Below are 25,476 nucleotides of genomic sequence, written 5' to 3' on the forward strand. Positions count from 1 at the left end.
CTTCCGGAAGAAATCAAAGACGGTGAAAACACTTGTTATAATTTTCCAAACCACTTCATCTTAACTAAGAGTTGTACATAATTATTATTTTGTTTTACTTTTGATAAAATCAAGAATCTACACTCGCTGACCACCTTATTAGGTGCAATCTAAAACAATCCAATGCAACTGTAAGTTTACTTTCATGATGCCTGTGATGATCCATTTTTCTTGACACTGTCATAGAGGTGTTAATTACATGATATTTTTAGTATTGAGGTGTTGTACTGGACTGAATTAGATTCAGCGGTGTTTGTAATAAAATGTAAACAGGTAACAAGTACAACAAGTACAAAAGATTAGATCCAGTATAGTCCAGTACACCACCTTTAACTATGTCCTCAGAAATAAAAGAAATCATTATCTGACATTGTCACTAAAAACTGAACATTATAAAAGTAGGCTTCATATATGTTTGTGTAAATATTGACCTGCAATATACTGTACAGGTGTACGTACTTCCTGTGAGTGTGTGTATATGGCATTGTCAATCTTTGACTGACAGTTATTTTGATTTTCTGAATTACTTTCAAATGGGCTGTTATCATCAGTCTGTTTCATATAGGGAACTAATCATCACAGGTCACAAGAAATAGGCTTTGAAAATTCACCACACAGGACCTTTATTTTGTTACGGAGATGGCCTGTCCAATAGAAAGCTTTAACATGCATGCTAATGTTACCTCAGGTTCTGCAGCTACTGCTAATGTGCTGCATTTGTAGGTATTTACTATTGTATATAACCCCTCGCCGCACCTCATATCACCCTCCTTCTTCTTCTCATCTCCAGCTTTCTAACCTCCATCTTCCCTGCCCCTCCACCACCCGTACATCCATCAGAGCGCTGTCATGGTAGAGGGGCTTCGATGCTCCTTCCTGATGCGGCCATCAAGGCCCTCCATCTAACACAAGCCGACACATCATAATAACAGTAAGAGGCCTTTCCTGTCCAGTGTCATGCTTGGAGAGATTAGTTCCCCTCCACAAAACCCAGGTAATTTGCTTTTGCTGAAACACATTTGTAGATCGTATTCTTTCAGGTTAACTAGTTCATGAGGGGAGATGAGACACTTGCTGCACAGTGTTTGCTTCTTTATGCCATTATTCCTCTCAGTCGTTTTAAGTACCAACCAAACTGCTTTTCTTACATATATATATATATATATATATATGGTGTGTGAGTGTGTGTGTATGTGTGTCTGTGTGTTGTTGAATTCATATACTGTATCTAGTCTTTTTGCAGTTCAAATTTTATCAGACATTTCTCCACACACACATTATGCTCAGGTGCATATACAAAGCTGAACTTTTCTAAATATCCCTGCAATAGAAAGCAAAATTATGACACCAAAATGTGTTTGTTTGAAATAATATCAAAACATTGCCCTGGATATTCAAAGACTCTGACCTCAGAAATACATGATATCTGTTTTACTTACACTAGTGTCCATGTTAAATCACACCCAGCAGAGAAGATGACCAGTGAGGGACAGGTCAGTAAAGCATAGCTGTTTTATCGCTGTCATTACTTTCTGCTGAATTATTGGGTGGGTCAGTTACAGATAGGTGAGGGTTTGAATATGTCATCGACATAATGGGGCATTAATTTATCTATAAGGTGTAAAGGCTGTCAAATATCAATTTTGGTCTTACCTTTGATAAAAAAAGAAAAAAGAAAAAAGAATTTAAAAAGGAAGCTCACACTGAGACTCAGACTAAAAGTCAGGAGTTAATTTCAGTACGTCTCATGTCTATTTCATTCTTTATTAATCACAGAGGGTTGCTCTAAATCCCCTCTGTATATGAATGGGCTGTGCTCTGTGTCTTCTCACATTTGCTGCATGATCATATTTCATAAACACTGCATTTGAATTTTCATGTACAGAGTATGCAATATTCATGATAAACTGAATATGTAAATAGGTAACCTTTATTTATGAGCCCCTGCCAGACTCATACTCTTAAGCATTACTTTGGACGATAAGATGGATGGACAAAAATGTTAGTTAGGGGAATACTTGGCTGTGGAATGATTGATAATTAACAGCTTAATCTGCACAGGTTGGAGGTCATAATTTACCTGCTTTCATATGTCAAAAAAATTCAAATTCTCAACAATGACAAAACAAAACAAAAAAACATTCAACTTTTAATCATTCCTCTGAAAGAGAGAAAGCAAAAGATGTGCTTTTATTCTGCCTGCTGACTTCTATTAGGATATATAGCTCTGCTGGATAGAGCTGAGAATATCTACAAATTTATTTGAATGAATCACCCGGGAAAGAGCCCAAAACTGGTCAAGTCTGTATCTTTTAGTCACACATTTAATCCTAATGCTACATTCCATTACATTTCCAGGCTGTAAGTGCCTTGGAATTACCCGTCCCATGCTGAAGGAGTCCTTTTTCTTATTGTTTAGAGAGTGGTTAGCATGCCGAGGATGCTCCAAATACGATTTTACATCCACTTATGGAAATCCATTGTTCCTTGAACATTTCCACATACAAACCAATATATGCTTTTCTAAGAGGTCTAAGACCTCAATTACATCAAAGGCAGTTTGTCCTGCTGCTGGGCTGCCTGCTAAAGGGCTTAAACAACTGTGTCAATGCTACCCCCTTGTGACCGCACTGCAGCAGGAGCATTTCCTCACAGCCGTCTCTCACTGCAAGAAATACTGGGGAAATGGTCCACTTCAATAACATAAAAGGCAATTCACATATAACATTACTGCTTGTGTGAAATATCAGACAGAACGTATATAATGCACATAATTTCAACGTTGTTGCTGCTACAATAATGTCCATTATTCTGCACAAGTATTTCTATGTAACATACCCTTATTACAATATTAGAGTCTGTGTGGTATGCCTTGCTTTGAAGGGCAATTGTCTGACATCTTCACTGCAGTTTGGACTGAAGCAGCGAAGAATAAAGATTAAAAGAAAGTCTGAGAGATTCTATTTGCACAATAGAAACTGAAATGTGTCATCACAGCACCGACTGCATTTGTAGCTCCCAGATCTCTTTCATTAAAACCAAAGACGTCTAGAAAGTTGCTACGCTGACGTGCAGACAGATGTGCATGTCAGAGGCATGAGAGGGAATATTTTGGAGGGCACTCCTCCTGCTGTCCTCGCCCCAGCAAGAGAAAAGCATGCAGTCTTCTATTGTATGGACTTGAAAAGAAATAATTAGACACACAGATATATAATTCTGCAAAGCTGCATGGCTCACTTGTCACATGTGGCAGGAAGAAAAAGGGGCTGAAGTCTCTGAAGTGCAGTTTGCCATAGGCCGCCACTTTTATTTCCCAAGTTTGCTCTACCTTCAAAGACAGAGTGGGATTGGGAAGTTAGAGCGCATGGGTTTTTCTTCTTTGTTATTGTAGTGGAGTCTTGGGAAGCAGGAAAGCAGAAAGATTTTGCAAATATTAGTATTTTATTTGAGAAAAAACTGAAGTTAAATTACAATATGGGGAAATACTCTTTAGCAGATAGCTTATGGTATTGAATATATAACACAATATAACCCAAATGTGTTCCTTATGATAGATGCAGGATATTTTTAAGACCATAAAACACCAAAAAATGTTGCGCCAGCATGTTTTAAAAGTATAATAGTCATAATTATGGCAATTTTCCTTTACAAAGTAAGATGCTATGTGTGCATTTCTTAGAAATTCAGTGTATGTTACTGTATGGAGACTGAGATCACATTTTCCACCAATGTCACCAAAAGGTGTGAAGAAGTAGATCATCAATCAGAATGGTTATGTCAGTACTAATAAGCACTGATGCCATCCTGCTGAGAGATTAGTGATCTAAAAGCAGGCCAGGAAAAATGTCACCACATATTCTTCCGCTGTGGCTCCCAATAAAGGCATTTTAATGCTTGTTTTTTTTATTTTTTTTATACCACACTTCAGATACTTTTACAATATAAAGTAAAATAACGTATAAAAACAAGACCGCACAATTTAAATGAAAGCCTATCATTGCCCTATAAAACTACATAGTAAAAGAGATGCAGGGTGGTTCATGTAACCTACAGTCACATCCGTGATTCACTGCACTCCTATGAGGCGACTTTAGATGAGGCCATATTAGGGGGGCTGCACTATGCTGACATCTCACGCAGCCCTCCCCCCTCCCAGGTTAAGCCATGTGTCCATCAAAGGACATGTGATTGCAAGAGTCCCCGCCTGCCCTCTCATTGACACCTTCCATTGACTTTCCTTCACGCAGATCTGTGCGCCTAAACCATTTCATTCAGGGTGACCCACCATCTCCCCCCCGTCACCCCCCACCCCCCCCTGCACTGGACAGGTTGATTTGTGTCTCTCTGGCAGGCTTCAACACAGCTATGACTTTTATCCACTTAAGTATGTATATTTTAGCTGCCTGTATGGTTCCATCTCTCATTAATAGTCTGCGCACACTGGAAAGCATTGCTCCTAGCACCATGTATGCATGCTACCAAAACAATGTTCACTTCAAAAGAAGAGAAATAGTGTTTGAATTATTTTCTTCCCTGACCTTAGGTCCATGTATGTAAACATGTGACCTAATCTCATGCTACTGTACTGTTATTTATGTCATATAATCATTTCAACTCCCTCAGGATACAGTCGGCAAACAAACATGACCAAAATACATATTTAGATTTATTTGTCTGCAACTGTCCAATAAAACATATCCTTTGCATTTCCATCTCTGGGCTTTAGTCCCAGTGGGAGTTGCTGGCTGAGAAATGTTGTGCTTTCAAGCTTCAGGGAACAGCGATGTGAGCAATGTTCAGGGTGAAAAAAAAAAAAAAAGTGGTACGCCGCCTAAGTGTTGTACTATAAAGAGAGAAGAAGTAGGTTTTCACATTCCAAAAGCCTCCGAGGGTTTTAGCTCTGCAGTGGAATGTGGGTGCAATCATCATACTCATCTCAGGAGAGACTATAGCAGGCTCTCGACCACTCACTCAATCTTTTTGTCTCACTTTCCTTTTATTTCTCCGTCTGTAGCATCCTTTTCTCGCTTCTTCTCAGTTTGTCCACCCAGTAATGCTCTCCCTCTCTCTCAAACAAGCCATCTGAACGGCATGTTTTCTATCAAGGAGAAGCCTTTTTGAAATCCCCCAACTTGAGCCTTGGTTCTGTCAGTCCCAGTCGTGGAAATAAAATGTACAACTTTGTAATGAAACAAGTCGATTGTAAAAGCAAGGAATGAAATATTTTATGATGTGCTTATGAAGAAAAAGCGAATGTCTTGATGAAAGCTGTGCCCTTCAGTGCGTTGTGGATTTCATCCTCATGCCATCCACACATGTTTTAGGGTGTTTGTGGCAGGAGAGGCATCCCCTCTGTGACCAAAGTCGTAAATGAATTACTATAAAAAGGGTTACTCAAGGGCTAGATGGCTTTTACGTAATTGTGCAGTGGTGAAAGGGGGTAAGGGTCTTTCCATAAAATTTCAATAAATTGTGCATTTTCCCAATGACTTGTTGCCCCAGTGAACAGTACAGTAAGAATACCAGAGTGGAAGAGATGGGGTGCAAACGCTGGCAGCTGCAATGTAATTTTGAAAATTTGAACTGTTAAAAAAAGGTAGCTTTGTGCTTTTATAGTATGCATATTTAGGCTTATTTGAAATGTCATCAGAGGTCATCTACATATGTGACATCTGTGTAAAAATTGCCTGCTAAGTGCACCTCAGTGTAACAGGGCTAAATGAAATTCATGACCAGACGGCCGTGCTCCCCTGAGTAATACAAAAGCTTTTCTCATTTAATATGCTTGTAAGTATAACACCAAGTTAACTATGTTACAATGTAACAAATCTGTAGCTCAAATTCTCTCATTTGCCGCAGAAAAGTAAAATGAAGTAAATTCAATGAAATTCAAATATAATTCAAGCAGACTGGTCTAGCGCAGGTGAGCAAATGATCAGTTATTATTCAACTCAGGGAATCTCCTTGTGGACGAGACTTGATCGGGTTTGTTTGACAGTGCTGCTTAAACTCAGTTGGTACACAGAAGTATGTGACATGACTGAGCAGGGCCCACTTTTCAAACCAGCGAGAAGAGCGGAAGATAAACCACCAAAAAAAACAGAAACCTCTCATCTAAAATAACCAAAACTGTTGAAACTTTGTACAAACTCAACAATTATACGACATTAAGAAGCTGATTAAAACATGCTTTCAGGCCCTTTAAAGTTGTGAATGTATCTAGCTCGGATCACACTGCATGCGATTTTTCAAACTAACTGATATTAAAGCGTTCAGTCCCACCTCTCTGAAATGGCTGGCAGCTGCTCTCTGGGTATCTGGAATATTGGTTTCTCCCACTTTCTGTAATTAGCAATGATCAAGAGGAATTATAAGCGGCGGTTAACAACATTGGACTCCTCAGTGACCCTGATAGATGGTCAATTATAGTGATCAGGTCGTGGCGTTTATTGGATTTAAAGTGGCAGTGATGGGCCCTTTTGGCCTAGTGTGGGTAATTATCACATTTATGCATGATTTAAGGCGTCAGTGTATAACGAGAAAGACTTGACTTAAATTTAATCATTTTCTTATCTATGTATTTATGCAAGAGTTAACAATGGATGGCCATGAGTGGAATAATGCAATGAGACTAGGATTAGTGTGATATCCACGTGCTGTATAGCCTGTGTGCAGGGCTCGTCATATCTGAGACTGAAGGAGAATTTACTGCTTCAGACAACTTGTGCCAAAAATGGGCTCATCTCTGGAAACGTCTTGTTTTGTTCTCCTTCTTCTTCTTCTTCTTCTTCTTCTTCTTTTTTTTTTTGTACATCACAAATGTATGAGTGTAATTCACTTCAGTGTATCAAAGATGTGTTTTTAAATTACACTTGTCTCTGGTTTTTCTGTATTTTATTGTGACCTCCACTAGGAGCTACATTTTTAAAGATTGCTCACACTAAAACATCTCACGGTCAGCAGCCTCTGGTTTTGCTAGCAGGGGGAAATATGCCAATAGAGAGCAGATGCTACACAACGATCACAGTTGTCAATAAATTTTTCTCTTCCTCCCCATCATCCATTATTCTCTGCCTGTTCCACAGAAAAAGGCATCTCGCCACTCTTGCTTAGGCAGCCACAGACAGCTCTCTGAATCCAGACACCTGAATATGATCAACTGGAAAGCTGCTGCTCAGCTCCTCTGGTAAAGGAGGGAATACATCAGTGCCTTGTTTATTTACTTTTTCCACATGCCAGAAAAGGTCAGAGTCAGAGGATTATACTGCACGGCCTGAGTAGAACTCAATAAAAGCTCAGCAATGAAAACAATATCATCCATATTTTAAACAGCTGGCACCAAACAGAGGGAGTCTTACACTAGGGTGCCAATTATTCTACTTCTCAGGGTTTTGCAGCAAACCACAGCAGCTCAGGTGTACTTCCCGAATAAAACCATTATTTTGTACAGTTTGTGAAAAATCTGAGACAAGTAACCGAGCATGATGGCTATCATTTACATGTAGGTGTATTTTAATCATCAATCGCTAACTAATACTTAACGCTGAGGGGAGGAAAATACAGATTTATTGGGGTTTAAATGCAGATGTTTTTCAGGCAGCAAGTGTGGTTGTTTTTATAGTCGGGGTTTGTTTTCCCTCCATGGACTTATTAAAGTCAGTGCAGCACAGTCTGTGCTCTATAATCCTGATGTATTATTAATCATGTCTTCCCATGCAACTCCAAAAAACTTCCCTTTTTGATTTTTTTAACGTCAAAGTGCACTGAATTTGCAATGGAGCCAGGTCCAGGGTGACAGGATGCTTTATTTTCTTCCCGTTACAGAACCCAAAGCAAGTAAATACAATGGCTGCATTGTTTGCTTTTGGAAAATTTTTTTTTTTTTTGGCAGAGTCTGTGCCTTGTCCATGTAGAGTAGAACATGTTCAGGGAGCACAGTGTTTCTAGCATCTGCTGTTGTAAGTTCACAAGCGCTGTCATGCTATAGAGATAGCTGTTGACACTCAGAAGTTATGGTGCATAAACAAGAAAGATTTTCCCACGTTGTATTAAATTGTCATCTAAACAAAAGTTTGCTTCTAATAAGGCCTTCACTCTTCATCGATCAAAGGGACTAATGACTTGTTTCATTCATATCTTGTCAAATTCCTCCCATGGGAACCTTTCTAGATGCCATCAGCTATGATGCTAGAAGCAAATACTTTGCTCTCACAACACCCTCAAGCATATACACCTACCTGGAAAGCTAAAGGAAATCATGTTTCTTTGAAGCTTCAAACTTTGTCAAAATAAAGAAAAAGAGCAATTCCATTTCATTTTAATCACTCAAAAATTGATTTTTATCTGTCTCAGTCTGTCTCGGTGACATTTGATGAAGACCAAAACACAAATGATACAGATGTCAAATATGACTCTTTTATCTGAGTCATATTGTGCCTTCTTTTATCATAGTTTGATTATATTTTTGGAGAAAGTGAAATCTTCAACAACATCTCCTCTCATGTCTCTGCATCACTTTGTGAATATGAAGGTGTGTGAGATATAAAAGCACGCGAGGTGATCAATAATGCCAATGTACAACTCTGCAGCAACGTGGGAGTCATGCTCACATATACCACCCCGCCATCATGGCAGGTGCTCATGGCATTTTTTCTCCCTTTTTTGACTCGCTTGGGTAAGATGATAATCCAGGCCTAGTCCACTGACAGACTGCAACATGATTCACTTGGACAGTGACTGACTGCACATCCAATTTGTTTCAACTCCAGAGCAGCAGCTTATTATCTGAAATGCATGAGATGTCTGTGCATGAGAGGCATGATCAGCTGGGGCATGCGCCGGGGCTGCTGGGAAAGTAATCAATAAGGGATTGTCTCTTGTAGTTTAGGCCGACACATTATGACAGAGCTGGAAATTAAACAGGCAGATATTAATAATAATGGAAATCTGAGGCTCATGGGTGAGATCGGGGGGAGGGGTGAAACTCAAAATATGTATCATGTTCGACTGTGGGTGTGTGCGCGCGTGTGTGTGGGAGGTGGTGGAGGGTGGGTACCTTAGTGTTTTGATTTTTTTTTTTTCTTCCTCTTCTCTGGAAATATATGAAATATGAGACATGAATGCAACAGTGATGGCTTAGTGTATATGTCTTTGAAAATTTTGAAATATTCACTAACCTCAATGATTTAAAGGTTTTATTTTTTTAGCTTTAGTTTTATGGTCTTTCAAGTCACAAAGCTGAACTTTTTGGCAAATCTCGTAATCCCCTTGTGGGTTTGGTGTATAGTTGGTCAATAAAAGTTCATTTGAGATTGATTCTTATAATAAGCAACAGCTGAAAGAGAAATCAGATTAATGTAGCACAATCAGACTGTAATGCATGCATTATTATTATTATTTTATATGGTTATTTTACTTTTTATTATCACTTTCCATTTGTCCATTGCATGTTCAATTCTACTGAGACAGCATGGGTATATTGCACATATGATAAGCATTTGCACACGGTTCACAGCTTAAGATGATGGAAACAAAGCAAAAAGGTACCTAGCTGCATGATATAAGAGGCATCACAGGCAGTAAGAGAAACCCAGCGAGAAAGAGAGACAGCTACAGAGAGATTCCCCTGCTTTTGTCAATTAGCCGTAGCAATCCGTTTCTATTGTTTGAGCAACAAACGCGCCTCTCTGGGTGGGGGCGGGGTGCAGTGGGGGAGTTAACAAACTGCATTACAGGCCATTACAGATGCAGTGTCATTGATTATTTATACCCTTATAAAATGCCTGGCTCCCTGGTGGACCAGGCTTGCTTGGCTAGCTCTGATAAAATGTTCCCCTTAAATCACCACACCGGGCAAACAACACATTCAAATACATGAGAGAGTTGAGTGACAAAATCCTGCGTGTGTAATAGATGTGACGATCACTGCATCGAGAACGAGAAATAAAAAGGAAGTGCTGTGATAGCTACAGCCTATCACTACATCTTATGAAACTAATAACTCACTGTGTTCCTTGCTTTTTTTGATGTGTTTTGATTCATTTTAGTTGCAGGAAGCTCCTGCTCCTAAGAAAAATTGGACGGTGGCTATTTTTGCATTAGTTAGCAGGGGAGCAGATGGCTGCTACACACTAAGCCCAGCTCACAAGGAAGTCAGCACTTTTTTGAACTTTCCTGTTGTAGGTGTCTGCGCTGGAGCAGGACCTTCTCCAACCAGTCACCTCACCATGGGAATATTCCCTCTCAGATATTAATGGTCGCCCTTGCCGAGCCGACCACCTCAGCATAAAGCCCACTGGGACGCCGAGCAGCAAATGCCATACCTTTCAAAGCCTCGCTTCTTAATGACACTACACTGACATTGTGGCGCCTTCAAAAACTCCCTGGAAAACATATATCAACCGCTTAGTCGACTAAAACACCTGTGTTGTAATTTGACACGCTGCCCTCTAAATATTTGTTATTACCAAGATATATCGCTGCTCATGAAATGCATCCTTTATCATACAGGTTAGAGGTCCAAATGCCAGATGTCCCACAGCACAGCATGTGGAAAAACATGCAAGAAATACACAGTATGTCTGCATAGTGACAAACGCATGCCAACTGAATTGCAAAGAGGTATAGTAAGTCCATATTGGACACACTTCCCAGAGCACGGAAAGTATGAAAGAGAGAACAACATCTTGTATCATCTATCTTCCTTAAATGCTGAAGCCGTGACAAAGTGGATGGAGAAATTATGATAAATGATAAGACGTATTTAGTCAATATCTGTAATTCCCTTTCTTCACTCTGCTGTGTTTTTATCCTCTCGTTGTTTAGTTGAAAAGACACCCGCTCATTTAAATTGCACTTTGAAGGCCAGATTGTGATCAAATTGAAATGGGCATTGTACATGTTAATATCAATATCTCCATCCAGGAGATAGATTGTCAGGGGGACCTTTTCATGAATTTATATCTTATTTACACTGTGAGGGAAGCATATCTGGAAAACTGTACTGTAGGTGTTTCTTTCTAGGCTAAGTGTTTTCTCTTCTATTTGACCAGATTAGAGTTCAGTTAAAACAAGAACTATATTGCACATCTATTAACCTATTTCAGCTCAGATGAATTCTAACTAAAGCACATGTTCGTATACAACAGAAGACAAAATTGAAAGTACCTTACCATCCTTGACCACCCATTACACACCACACAGAAACAAATTGTTTTAAAAAAACATCTGCATTATGAACAGGATATGTGGTCACACTTTGGACAGTATTGTTTTTCACTGGAGTAAGGATCAAAATAACATGAAATCATTTTGTAACTCATCATGAGAAGGGTTAAGGATCAGACTGTGTACTTTTTGCATCTTTTCCATCTATTACATCTAATACTTCATCCACAATACATCTAACACTTCATAATGTTAGACCACACTGATTGGATCCTTTAGAAAATGATGTGTCCCAGCATTGTCATGTTCCCAGACGTTTATTGGAAGTAGCTTTTTCTGGCATCCAGGGATCCAGAAGGAAAAAGACATTTGGATCCCATTAGGTGACGAGCAGGTGGAGCACTTCCAAGACTTACATGGACATCAAACTTTTATTATGTTAAATAATCAGTGCAAAAGATGGTCAAGTTGACCTAGCATACATGTTATTACTAGCAAAGGCGCTATAGTAATAACATAAACAATGGCTCTGTTCTGCTCAAGTGTCCCAGTAATCCATGAGCGCGTGACAGTGAGCCTGCACGCCCCGATATCAGGACCCTGAAACCAGAGCAGCTACATGGAATTCAGCCATCATTCATTTCATTCATTACACCTTTTGCAAATTTATTTCATGGTTTAACAATAAGAAAGACACTAACACCGAGGTATATATAGCACATTAAATCCTGAGCACCTGAGCTGACCAGAGATACATCAGTGGGTCAGGAGAAGAATTTTAAACTCTCTCCTGAAGGAGAGCGGTAGCCAGTGACGTTTGTGAGGGATTGTGGGTAATATGATGATGTTTCTACACTGTCATTAGGATAATAGCAGGACTGTTCTGAATATACTGGAGTTTCTGGTGACTCCTGGCAGGGCTCCCAAAAACAAGAGCGCTGCAGCAGTAAAGCCTTGTCCTGCCCTTTCAGAAAGGACCTCAGGCTTTATATTAGTATTCTTAAATAATATTTTTATGTGTGCCATAAATATCATTGTGAATACAACCTTAACCTTTTTTACTCTACTTCCCCTAAACACCAGTTATCAACTTAGCTGCACATTAGCTTTAAGAAATTATCTTTTTAAAATATGTTGTCTCCCACTTATATTCTGCAGTGTAGATTTTCCCAGCACACATAGTTTGTCATGTCAGGTGTAAATAATAATATTAACAAGTGCTGCAGCCCATTCAGTTTTGATAATTCCAGGGCTCATGCATTGTGTTTGCAGCTTCACTCGCATCATCAATGTTATTAGTAACATCTGGGCTTCTCCTAATATGACAAGTCAAACCGTCTGCAGTGAAAAGGGTCTATCAATGCCTCCTGCTCATAATTTCATGGAGTTTGGTGACCACCGGTGTAATGGCACTGGATAGCAGTCCCGTCCAGCCGGAGGGGCAAGAGCAAGTGCTCTACTCTGCTGGCAGTGCGCTGAGTGAGATGTGTGTCAGTATGAGCAGCCCTGGGAACTGAGAACATGACAGGAAGATGAGTGAAAAGTACCATGCAACACAACGCAACATCCCCTCCGAGGAGAAAGACATGGTGGTGTCTCATAATGTGTAATGTCTTGTTACCCTGCACACACACTCACACACCTAACCCAACTATTCAGAATCCATAAAGAATTTCAATTTCCTACACGAGATACCTGAGAAATATCTAATTACACGACTGAAGAATGATTGAAGGGTGTAGTAATGGACTGAATGGTGACGCTGTGAAACACCTTGTTACGAACAGTTTCCTGGATGCCATCAGTCAGAAATGCAGCAGGGAAATACGGCAGCAACAAGTAGCTGACTCTATACAGTCGATGGAACCCAACCTCTCTGTGTGCTTTAACACACAAAGTGAGAGGATCCAAAGGGAAAGGACGAGCGCAGGGACCAGAGCAAAGGACAAGGGGATCATACTGCCCAAAAAATGTTTGCAGAGTCGATACTGAACACCGTTGTTGAGGTTACTATTTATCTCATGCCAGCCAAGTTGGCACGCACATCTGGCGCTGGGTACTTAGTGCAATTATTTATGATTTCCTCCAAGATTTAAAAGCTCTTCGCCCGGCCTTGTAATGCAGTAACTGATTGCACTGCTAATGTAATTAAGGGGAGATTATGATGTCCACGTGGCACACCAGATGGTGGCATTCACAGCGATGGGGGAAGGCACAACTGGCACACCACTGCACAAGGGCAGTGAGGCGCAGTCAGTCGGAGCAGTCCAGACTCCCCACCAGACGGAGGAAAGTATATGTGTGTATGCATGCATGCGTGTGTTTGTGTGTGTGTGTGTGGTGTGCATGCACATGTGAGTGTATGGTTGTGTGTTTGATGATAAGTTGAGCAATGAAGTGTAAGCTGGTAGGGATGACTGTATGTAAAATACAACCAAAGAAAGCACTTAAGCCAGACTGACCGTGTCTGAGCACATGAGATACATGTACACTCTCCAAAACCCACTGTTTGGTCTTGGAAGAAATCTCTTTTTCATGTGATTCATTTTAAACTACAAATGTGAAGAATTACAAAATGACTCAAACATTTTCAACTTTCGACTTGCAATTCAGTACTTTAGCCAAGCACACAGATGGCATAAATGGAAAATTAAATCACATTTGGCAAAGCCATCATGTTTCAAGAGATTTTTCAGCCAAGGCAACAATGAGACGAGACCAAACTGACCTTTAATTAGAAAAAAAGCATGATATTATAGAGCCTTGCAAGGCTGTGTCCTATGGGGGCACTAAGGGTAGGCTTCTTAAAGCTTGTTATTATAAGCTATTCAGGAGACACAGGGATTTTTTTATGTGTAGACAGAAAAGGAGAGTGGGGAGGGTGTGTGTGTGTGTGTGTGTGTGGGGGGGGGGGGGGGGGGGGGGTATACGAAATGAGACCTGCAGATTTCTACACAGACCGTAATGGGTTCACACGGGTGACGGGGACGTTGGGGCGCAGTAGATTTCCCAAGTTGAGATAGGGATATTATTACTCTCAGGGTGGCAACACAGAAATCTCCATCTTCAGTCCCCAGACTGGTGTCAGCAAATTACAAAACACAGTGAATGACCTTTACACATGAAAAGAAAACCTTTGCTGTTTTTTATCATTTGGGTGCAAAGTCATTCACAGAGGTATAATTTTGGTCCAGGGGCTCCTCTGTCATCCACTGATTACCACTCACGACTACAACATTGTTAAGACTTAGCAGAATATGTGTAGGATATGTTTGCACATGATGGGATGATCCGGTGTTTATGGGGTCGACTTTAACTGAGATGTGTCATAAAGTATACGTGAAACAAAGCGTGAACAAAGAAATCACAGTTTTAATGAACCTTTTCAAAATGCCAGCTGTAATGCTATGCATCCTACACTGGCTGCTCCCCCACAGAAATCTGCCACAGCCATCATTCATCTTACCCCACAGACCTCAGCGTGCGATGCGCCGCACATTAAAACACTGTAATAGCTGATGGCTTTCACAGTTAGCATGTGTTGCTGATATCTCCAGACTCTCAACGAGTGTTTCGTCACCTATTCCATAATTAGACCATTACTTTAGCAGGTGTAGCTCTTCTCAGCCGGAGCATGTGTTGTTATCTTTTTCTTTTCTACTGACACCTGAAATTTTTATCTTATCAACAAATTCTTCACAAAATGAGCATGCCTGTTTCAGAGGCTTGTCAGCACCTTGAAGTCATGGCATGTGTTGGTGGGTTTGAGGTGGGAAGTGGTGATGATGTGGGGGGGGTCTGGGGGCAGGGTGGTGTTAGAGAAGCTGATGAAGTAAGACTATTGTAGAAGGAGAGAGTCTTCCACCATGGAAATGTCTCTGCTGTAATTATTAGTCATTGATATCGACATAGAGAAATCTATAAACATCCATTATATGCTGCAGTGGTACAGTATATGATCTGAAGAATACAGCAGGCTGGGGTCTTCATAGTTGTTTGGTCAACCATAAATGTATTCTTAAGTCAAATACTTACCTAAATCACTTCATACAGTATTATTCTGTTCAGTTTATATCTGAAATTTAATCTGCAATTATTTTGATAATGGATTAACCATTTAACTCAATTTTAAAATAAATTAAACAAATCATGGTTCCAGGTTCACAAATGTGAGAATTGCTGCTTTTGTTGGTCCTATTGTAAATTGAATATTTGGGGGGTTTGGACTCTTGGTCTTGTAATCATTAGTTGCAGCCCCAGTTCAGTTGGTCCTAAACGTTTATACTGAGACACAAAACTGAAGAATGGTTTTTATGATAATCAAGCATCATCACAACAGGAAGATAAAGCCTTAACAAGCAAACACCTTGTTTCATGCAGGCCTATTGATTTAATTCATTTTAAATATGCTGCCTCTTCAGTTAACATCAACAGTAAGGGTGGAGGAGGTGAAAGCTGCTGGTCGTCTGAGGTGTCAGTTTTCCTCTGAACGTCTGCCCTCTCATTATATAAGCTTTATACATTGTAAAAAAGGGAAAATTGATCACATCATGTAAGCCAATAAATACATTTCACTGTGTGTGTGGTCCCAGTGAAGACACCCTACTGGCATATGGCGCCATGTCACAAAGCAGAGCAACAAGTCTTTGATTTGAATAAATTAGGATAATGGCTGCACAGTGAAATAAGTTATATGATTGGTATGATGGGGGTAGAAATAATAAACTTGGTGATGGGAAAGCATCTGTCGCCCGCTGGTGTTTTGGACAGTCTACAAAGTGGCTTTCAAGTTTTGTACTCTGGGAGATGTACATCCTAATGTTACAGCTAAGCTAATACATTGCTCTTTATCTTACTTTTATCTGATTACAGTAATGACATGTGATGATTAGAGAGACAACCAGCTGTCAGAAGGCGTGACCTGTAGATACATCCATGTAATGATCGTCATTTAGTGAAGCACAACCTTAATTTAGTTATCATAGCCAAATTGGCTCTCAAAAGTTATTGCGAAGAAATGCACCCACCAGTCAACGTGGCATTGTCGGCCCAGGCCTTTATTCTCTATGTGTGCACTATTCACTCTGACAAAGTAAATTGGCATATTTACCGCTCATATGGCTTTCTGATAGTGCTTTCATAAGATGTCCTCATTTGTTGAATTAAAAATCTGTGCTGCACTCATTGACTCTGTATGATAGGACTATTCATCAACAACTCATGATAGCTATAAGCATAAATAATGAAATTCTAAAAAGGCAAATACAGTGAGCAAGTTTCACTGCAGGCTGGACCCCTAAGATAAATTCAAATCAGCTCCCAAAAGGGATTGTGCATGAAAGCTTACAACAACACCGACACCGAAAAACTACAGAAAATCAGTGTTAAAAAACAGTTACAGTAATAGTTGTATGGGAACTTTTTCATTAATAAATAAAAAAAATTATAATAAAGTTTTCTTTTCTTTTCTTTTCTTTTCTTTTCTTTTCTTTTCTTTTCTTTTCTTTTCTTTTTTTTTTAAATAAAATAAAATAAAATAAAAATCCCATCACTATCATGCAAGGATTGGTTTTTGGTTAATAATTTATTACCCATGACACCCGGAAGCGTTTACCTCCCACAGGTTGGCGGGGTGAAGTCCAGAGTTGCTCAGGTGGCAGCGCTGCGCAGGACGAAACATTTAAACAGGTAAAAAATAAAATAAACAACACGTCCAGGAAACTGGTTTTTAGCTTCACTCCTGTGTGTAATGGCGCAGAGGGGTTTGTGGTGCAGTAACAGTAATTAGGCGACAGGTGATTCATCTGGCAGGGTGCTGCACATTAGCTATTTATAAGGTTAGCTAACGTTACCATGAGTCCCCTTGTTTACCTCTGTGAAGCAGCCATTACGTCATGGGCACTTATAACTTACTTGTAATGAAGGAGTTTATAGCAAAGTTTGCACAAATTTAACACTGAACTAAGCTAAAACTAAACCTAGCATTGATTTATCCTCAAGGTCCACAGGAGTTGTTGGGACAAATGACTAATTGCTAGTAAAAAAAATACTAGAATAAAGACAACAGACTGTTAGATATACAGTAAACCACATTTGTTTGTCAGTTTTATGACAGTACAACAGGTGCTGTTTAGCTCTAAATCAGCTGCCTGGTGGCTCATTATATCAGTGCATGGATCTTAATTTAGTTATGTGTATTATATAGCCGTACCATATGTTAGCTAGCTGACTGGTAAACTGCTATGTTAGGTAAAAGGCATAGATTAATTACTGACAAATGATATGTTAGCTTCCTCACTCACCAACTTACATGAGTTTTATTGCAGATTTTCAACACAATGAGAAATCAGACCAGCTCAGCATAATGTTCTTCTTATGTGACAATTAATTAACTTATACTTAGTAATGCAATATAAATCTCACAGTTGATATCATAGAAAAGACAAGATATAAAAATACTGCAATATTATCACTAACATTGAATTCTATATAGTAGGCTAATATGCCTGTACTACTACTATTTATGAAAACAAGTTTGTATGCTGCAGTCATTGTTAACCTAGTATTGAATATCACAGGCACACTAAAAGTTTGTTTACCGTCTTTGAGTACGCAGTGGTGTTTTCCATGGGAGACAGAAATAAGTTTAGATGGATTTTTCTTTGGTCTGCCTGGATGAGTCTAAGCCTTGATGTTGTGCTGGAAAACAAAGCTCATTTTGAACAAATTAATGTTACAAAGAGATCCTTCATCCTATTAGCTAATTTGCTATCCTGTTTCATTTGAATAAGTACAGCTATCTAACATTTGTTAAAGAGACAGCTGTTTCTGGAGTAAATCCCCTAATTTGATCAGCTTAATTGCAATAGATTTCGTAAACATCAAGATTGAATGCAGCGACTTTGTCAGTTAGTACAAGAATGCTTTAAACCTAATCTAATAAAATTGCATAAGGGAACCTTTGCAAAGCCACTTACCCCGTAAAAGGCTTGCTTACCCATTAGGCAAAAATTCCCTTAGACAGGAATAGATAGCAATTGATTGGGACTTCCTTGAAAATATGTGATCACTCTGCCTAATTTGTGATTTGGTGAAGTCATTGGGTGGTCTCCAAATGCTGTTTTGTCACTGGTCTCACTTGTCATCTGATTCTGGATTAGGCGGCCACTTTTTCTTCTAGATTCTAATAAGCCTCATCAAGAAGTCAATAATGTGGTCATTTTAGCCAAGAAAAACCTTGCCCGTGCTCCATGTATTGACCCAGGGGGATGCAATTCTCATTTTGTTTAACTATCTGCATTTTATGTATTTATTCAAAGCAAATTTCAAATTCAACCACTGTTGATCAGTAAGTTTGCTCTGCTGAAATGCCAAAAACGTGATGAGGCTCTTCTGCTTTTCAGATAGAGCTTCAACATGTCTGAAGTGAGCAGTCAGCTGCCTCCAGACCCCATCTCTGCAGTTGGAGTCATCACTTCACTCAACAAGGCTCTTGATGGCTACTACGTTGTGAGTAATCATTTGAAACTATAAATGACTTCATGTTTTCAATATATTGGTTGGTTTAATGGGCTTCGATTAAGCTTAGAAGTTTTTTTTTTTCCTACTTTAAAAGTCACAGGTGCAATTAGAGCTTTTGTCTCTGTTCCCTGATGTTGGTTGTACATGTAATTGTTGTAACTGATTGTATGAAACAACGCACAGCCAGGATGTTGGCAGCTTTCCAAGGTGTTTTTGTTGGAGCTGTTAGATGACTTATTCATTAAGTTTACTTTGATGATTAGGAGGATTCCCTTCCTGACATTGCTATTGGTTGCCACAAGTATTACAGACACACCAGGGGCAAAAATTTAATGATGCATGGTTGATGCCCACCAGTCGTTTAAGTCTACCACCATGTTTCCCCTATACACAAGTACAACGACAACTGCACTATTAATAGGAATGTGTCAGGATGTAAAGTAGCGTAAGATGGGCTATATATATATATATATATATATATATATATATATATATATATATATATATATATATTAACTTTCCCTGGTTGTGAAAGAGATGGAGAGATTCAAAAATGAAAAGGGTGTGTAAGTTTAACAAAGCACAAAACAAGCTCAAGGGCAGATCTCTCTTCCTCCCTCTCTCTCTTCCTATTCAGACTTCTTCTTGCTTTCACCCTACGCCCTCAAACCCTCCTTCTTCCCCCCAGTTTTATCTCTTCCTGCTCCACCCTGCACACCCAGCTTGTTCTAATTTCTGGCAGATGATGGTGGGTTGGCATCAGAATGGAGCCACTGGCAGGGGAACTATGTACACACCACACAGTAGTGACAAACAGAGAGAAACCCCATCAGACTTCCTCCTCTGCTGCTCCAATACGCCAGTACATTTCAGCTGACGTGCAAATACTGTGCATGTTCTGGGGGGGCTAAAAGCTGAATGTGGCACTGATTTACTCCTGTAATATACATATATATATATACACTCAGTAAATTGTAAATACTATTTTTTGTTAACCTAAAGGTACAGCAGCAGTTGGAAATTTGGAAACAGTGTGGACTTGTTGCATCATTCAGGAAGACAATAAAAGTGTAGACATATTAATAAACATAGGAAACTATTACTGCATTCAAATACAAAGAATCGCCTCATGTCACTACATACAACAGCTCATTTATGTTTTTGGATCATGATTTGGATTATGAATTCATACTGCCACAAAACCAAAAACGACCAGGGCATAGTGCAAACTAGGGCTGTTCCCTAAAAATGGATTAGTCGATGCATCAGTTGAGAAGCCCTTGAGCCATTCGCTGGACTTTTTTTGTATTGCCTTATAGGACACTAAGCAATATACAGGAACAACAGTGTAGCAGGCTGTAAACTTTACAAACCGAGCCTTGTCTTAAATTGACCAAACCACAAAAGTAACTATAATGGAAGGATAGCACAGCGCAGGGTAACTCGTTTCTGTTGACCACTCCAATACTTACACCTCAAGTTTCCAGCAGACAGTTTAGCAGGAGAGACACTCTGCAGCGCTGTAGGATTTTTATAACTGAGCTATGACCGCGATGCCAACTACTGTTTTTTTTTAAGGTAAAACATGAGAACAGGGTTACAATACAGACAGCTTAAAGCCTGTCTTTAATAGTATTATTTTCAGTAATATAATTCAGTCTGTGTCAGTTTTCCTTTGTAAAATGAAATTTAAAAAAAACCAAAACGTATTGTTCAAGGTGATAAAATATCAGTGGGATACCTATGAATAAAAAGTCAAGTACAAGTCAGCCTCCAAGATAAAATTCAAGGCTTTTCAGACTCTGAAGCACTATTTCAGAAGCATTTGTCCCATCTTCAACAGCATCTTCTGAGCATCACTCTGTGGTCTTTCATCTGCAAACTTGAAATACAAACAAAAATATCAACACTCGTATCAGTGTTACTAATGCAGTGCTGAGAAAGGGGAAGTCTCAGGATATTACGCTGTATTGATTTGTTTTTCCTTTCATACCAGACTTCTTTTCAAATTCCTCCTTAATACTGACTGCTTACCATACTTACCATACTTTTTATACAGCAGATCAAAGGGTTGATTAACTCTTTTGCTCTCTGATACGGTGCGCTCACATCTCTGAACTTGAGCAGGTTGTTCCAACACAAGAGAGCACAGGCCCAGATCAAACACTGTTCCACTGGGATCAGGAGCTTTGCTGAAGCACCAGCAGCCACCCAACATCAAACACCATGAGTAGACTAATGCACACTCACACTCTGTGCACAGGTTGCAAAGGGGATATATTTGTGTATTTCACATTTGCCTCAGCGTTTGACATGTTATGCTCATAAACTCATTGATCAGATGTAAGTTCATTACATGTCGTGCATCTAGTGCTAGCGTCTGATTAGCTAGGATGCCCAAATAGCTGCTTATTTGTTTTTGAGTTGGCATCTGCACTTTAAAGGTGTAGGTTGACATTTTGGTGAGCTTCTTCTTGCCAAGAGAAGATGGATACCATTTTCCTGCTGGTGTGCTAACTCTGGGAGCTAGGGTCAGAAGGCGCTTAGCTTAGCATGAAGACTGGAAGAAGGAGGAAACATCTAGCCTAGCTCTGACTAAAGCTCAAAAATACACCCAACAGCATCTCTAAAAGCTAACAAGCTAGGATGTTGCATCTTAATTCTTTCATTCCCTCCGTTTCATTTCATTAATTTCTGCTCAGAAGTGCTGGGAAAACAGTTGTTTGTCAGGTAACAGTGACAGCATGGGAGTTTAGTTTTTCGGGAGATTAAATGAACAAGAAATAACGTTAATAAGTGAGCTTTAGTTATTTTTAACTTTAGGGAGGGAGCCAAGCTAGCTGATCCCCCTGCTTCCAGTCTGTAGCTAAGCTAATCGCTCCCTGGCTCTAATGTTTGCTCCTTCCTTAATGCACAGATGTGAGACTTATATCAATCTTTTCATCTAAATCTCGGCAAGTAAGCCAATAACCACATATCCAAAAATGTCAAACTATTACTGAGAATAAAAGAACATTTCAAAGTAACTGCAGCTGTAGTTCTTTAATATAAAGTCAGAAGTCAGTTTATCTGTTTTCAGTTGAGAGAAAGGATCCAAAACATGTTTTTCTTTTCAGTTTTTCTGTTCTCCTTTGAAGGGACTGTTTTTTTCCCTTGTACCTTTCTTATGTCTTCTCCATCTGGTTTCACTCTCCAGAGATTTTTGATTGTATGCCTTTATATCTTTGTATTCACAGCTGCGCTTCTCAGTGCTTCGTAGCAACTTGCTGGTGATGTCGGTCTCCAGAGATGCTTCATAGGAAAATTCAGCACCCCCTAAAGACTTGCTTCATAGGTGGGCTTTCAGATCACTGTATGCGTAAGATTTTAGGAAGTGGCAGTTGAATCTGTCACTGCATTTTACATCAAATGATGCAGCCATATTTTAATATCATAGCCATGACGTCTCTTATTAGACGTGTGGCATTCTTCTCATTGAAGCCTGTAATGATGGAGCCAGACAGTGGCAGGCTTGAAAGTATTAGAGAAGAGCCACCGCAACTTTACACATGCCTCTCCTGCCGTGGCTCAGCAGTTGGCGTTTCACATTCAAGCTGCGTAGCATCCTTGCTGCCGGCGGCTGTGGCAGGATGATGCCTGAGGTGCCTCCTAGGAGGACCGTGCCCTCGTTACTCCTCAACTTGACTTTGGGTTTCACAAAGCGAGCCCTTTGTTTACGCTGACAGGATGCGCTGGCTACTGACCTGGAAAAAGTGGCCAAGACGGGTTGTCTTGTAAAGAAGAGGGAGGCTGGTGATGTATAGGCTCCTTCTGGGACCTTTCATGGAACTGCTGTTGGAGACGCCCCGTAATCCCTCTCTCCGCTCATCTTGTGCTCTTTCTCTCTCTCTCATCCCACTATCTATCTCTGTTCCCCACTATAGTCTCCCACTCTCATCCCATCTAGTCAGTGGTGGTTTTGCATGAATCTCCCCATGCCATGTTTCCCCCACCCAGTCACCGGGGGTCATTCATCATTATTGTCAAGGGGGTAATGTGTGTGGGTGGGTGCAGAGATCTATGACTTCTTCATTTGAATGAACCTCATTAGATTGACTCTTCTTTGTAAAGGATCCCTTTAGAAAACAGGTCTGGCAGTTATTTAGGTGATTCTCACATGATAGCCAATGGAACATGACGTTTCAGCCAACCGTATTTGCTCGAACGATAGAGGAGTCTCGGTGATGCAGTCTGCAGGTTATATTTTGCTTTATCGTTCTGCCCTCCACACCTACATTTACATAGCAATGTAGTTTAGGACCTTGAGCTTGACTTGTGGTGCCCACATGCTGTCAATATGATGCAGTCTATTTTTTTACTGACTCCACTGATCATTTACAACTATGAATGAGCTTATTGTACAAGGACAAGCTGCTGAGGTCTCTGGGTTTGGACTTATTTAGACATGGAATTGCTTTAAATGCTCAATAGCAGTTAAAGTATTCAAAGTACATGTGCAGTATTCTCAGTTTACCTAAAAAAAAAAAAAAAGATACATTCCACATTTACCCCAAATATAATCCTTGCTTTCCCACAGAAGCACACTGAAGTTTGGTTTCCTTATTAGAGCAGATCCTTGTCAGGGCATCTTTAATCAGCCTGGTCCCGAGGGATGATATTTTTAGCCACCTTTTTGGAGGCTAAGACTCCTTTACCCACGCAGAGCACTAATGAGATGGAGCGCTAGTGTAGGCAAGCGTTAATTAAGGCTAGTATGCAAGGGAAGAGGCAAAAGCAACACGCTTGTGGCATACATACATTAACTTTATCCCACCTCCTGCATGTTTTTTTTCACTCCTTGTTTTTTTTTCTCTCTCTTTTTTTCCACGTAGGTTGCACAAACAACAGATGGCTCTGATGCCGACCTGTGGAAGGACGGCTTATTCAAATCCAAGGTCACTCGCTACCTCTGTTTCACCAGAAAAACTGTAAGTGTGAATGTAAACTTCTGCCTTTCCCTATGCATTTCGCACTAACGCATCATCTGCAGCACTTTTCTTGTCTGCCAGCGGTTATTATCTCAATTTGCTGCTGCCAGAATATCTTTTTGCACTTTGCACTTTGATCAGTGAAAGTCCCATTTAAAAAGGCCATCGTCGGCAGGGCAGTTTTGAACTTTTACATATAATGGATTTGCATGCATATTCCAGATGAATAATACCTCTGTGAGATATTTTTCATGTTGTAGGCCCTCCTGAGGATATTATTTATGTTTATTCATGAAATAACAATGAGCTGTATTTTAACTATTCCAATTTATTCAATCAACAGCGTCCCTGTAGAGGAAACGGTTACCAACCAGTAATTCTTGAAAGCTGATGTACATATTACTGTGAATATGAAAATACTTCTTTTTATGTAAGAAATTACTCCACAAAAAACACCTTTAGTGTGGTTGTACATATATATATATATATATATATATATATATATATATATATATATATATATATATATATATATATATATATATCCCACTTTGAGCAGCACTGACTCCTGTGGCTGAAATGATCTTTGAATGTTTCTCATAATCCTGTTGGGTCATTTATGGACTCATCTGCTGCCTGCAGCCTGCAGCTGATGTGTTGTTGCATGGCTGTCAGTAGCTCTGTGGCCATAAATACACCTGCAAACATCTCCTGGATTATGAACCTGTCTAACCTCAGCTCATACAGCTCACTATTGGCTGTCTATTTCCCTGGGTTTCTGGTAGATAATGCAGACAGCATTGTAAACAAAACCTGCATTTCTTTTGTTATTATTTTGCATCAGCTCAATTTTAGGACTTAATCAAGTCTTTTCTTTTTTTTTTTTTTGTACAATATGTCCTCTAAAAGCCAGGCAACTTGGCAGTGGCTGCCTTGTGCCTGAGCTCAATCTGCTCCTCAGTTTAGTATATAGCATACAAATAGCCTCCCCCTAGTTCCTGTATATTATCTTAAAATGTCTGTCCACATTGTTTTAAAGACTTTGACACAAATAAAACATGACAGAGCCATCAACAAAGGCTATTTTGTCTGCCAGTCAATGGAGCTCCCACTGTAATTGTCTATGACAAAAACAGATTCTGTAAAATTAGCCCCTGAATTATGTGGGGGGAAATAAATAGTTTGTGATTTATCATACTCTAGGTTGGAGGTAGATAGCCCCTTTTGTCAGGCCCTGATGGAAAAAATCTCTCCAGTAAAAGGGGAAAACACTAAAAAAGGTTCCATGCATAGTAATAACATTCATCCATATTTCTCCTTAAGTCAGTATAAAAACTATGAATAAAAAATGTCTCTAATGGTAATGACTGTCGGGCAACAGTAGCAGTGGAATCCAGCCTTTTCGGACGCATCAAGTCACGCCTGGCTCGCCCCACTCTCTACTGCCGCTGTGTATTATTGCAATTTATTATGGCAAAAAATGAAAATGTAATGGGAGGCAGGGAAGAGTCATGCTTGAAAATGTCAACTACACAGACCCTGATTGTTTTTAACCAGTCCCATTCTGTTGATCAGACTGCCTGCTCTGTCTCCCATCATCCCACAGCTTCTCGCCAAAAGGTTGAGAATGATTACAAGTTCACAGATGCATTCTCTCATTGCAAAAAAAAAAAAAAAAGGCTATTAGAGAGTAATTACTTCAGCTATTTTGTCAACCCTTCTTTTTAGAGACATCCTGAGCTTTTAGTAAATCATTGACTCTATTATCTCTACATTTTCTTTT

At 39.7% G+C, this 25,476-nt stretch overlaps 1 protein-coding gene across 3 annotated transcripts in view; it reads left to right on the top strand.

Annotated features, from left to right (window-relative positions):
* Window positions 1-16,831: 16,831 nt before the first annotated feature.
* LOC111230928 (multivesicular body subunit 12B-like) overlaps window positions 16,832-25,476 on the top strand; it is a 38,549-nt gene continuing 29,904 nt past the window's right edge. For all 3 annotated transcript variants that reach the window (XR_002665464.1, XM_022757828.1, XM_022757835.1), the window contains exons 1-3: window positions 16,832-16,893; window positions 18,609-18,714; window positions 23,598-23,693. Coding sequence is in view for 2 of the 3 variants with exons in the window: in XM_022757828.1 (XP_022613549.1) it covers window positions 18,622-18,714; window positions 23,598-23,693 (189 nt within the window). In the remaining variant the exon portion in view is untranslated. The remainder of the gene's footprint in view (window positions 16,894-18,608; window positions 18,715-23,597; window positions 23,694-25,476) is intronic.

The sequence above is a fragment of the Seriola dumerili genome, unplaced genomic scaffold, assembly GCF_002260705.1.
Source record: "Seriola dumerili isolate Sdu_G_001 unplaced genomic scaffold, Sdu_1.0 BDQW01000017.1, whole genome shotgun sequence".
NCBI lineage: Eukaryota > Metazoa > Chordata > Actinopteri > Carangiformes > Carangidae > Seriola > Seriola dumerili.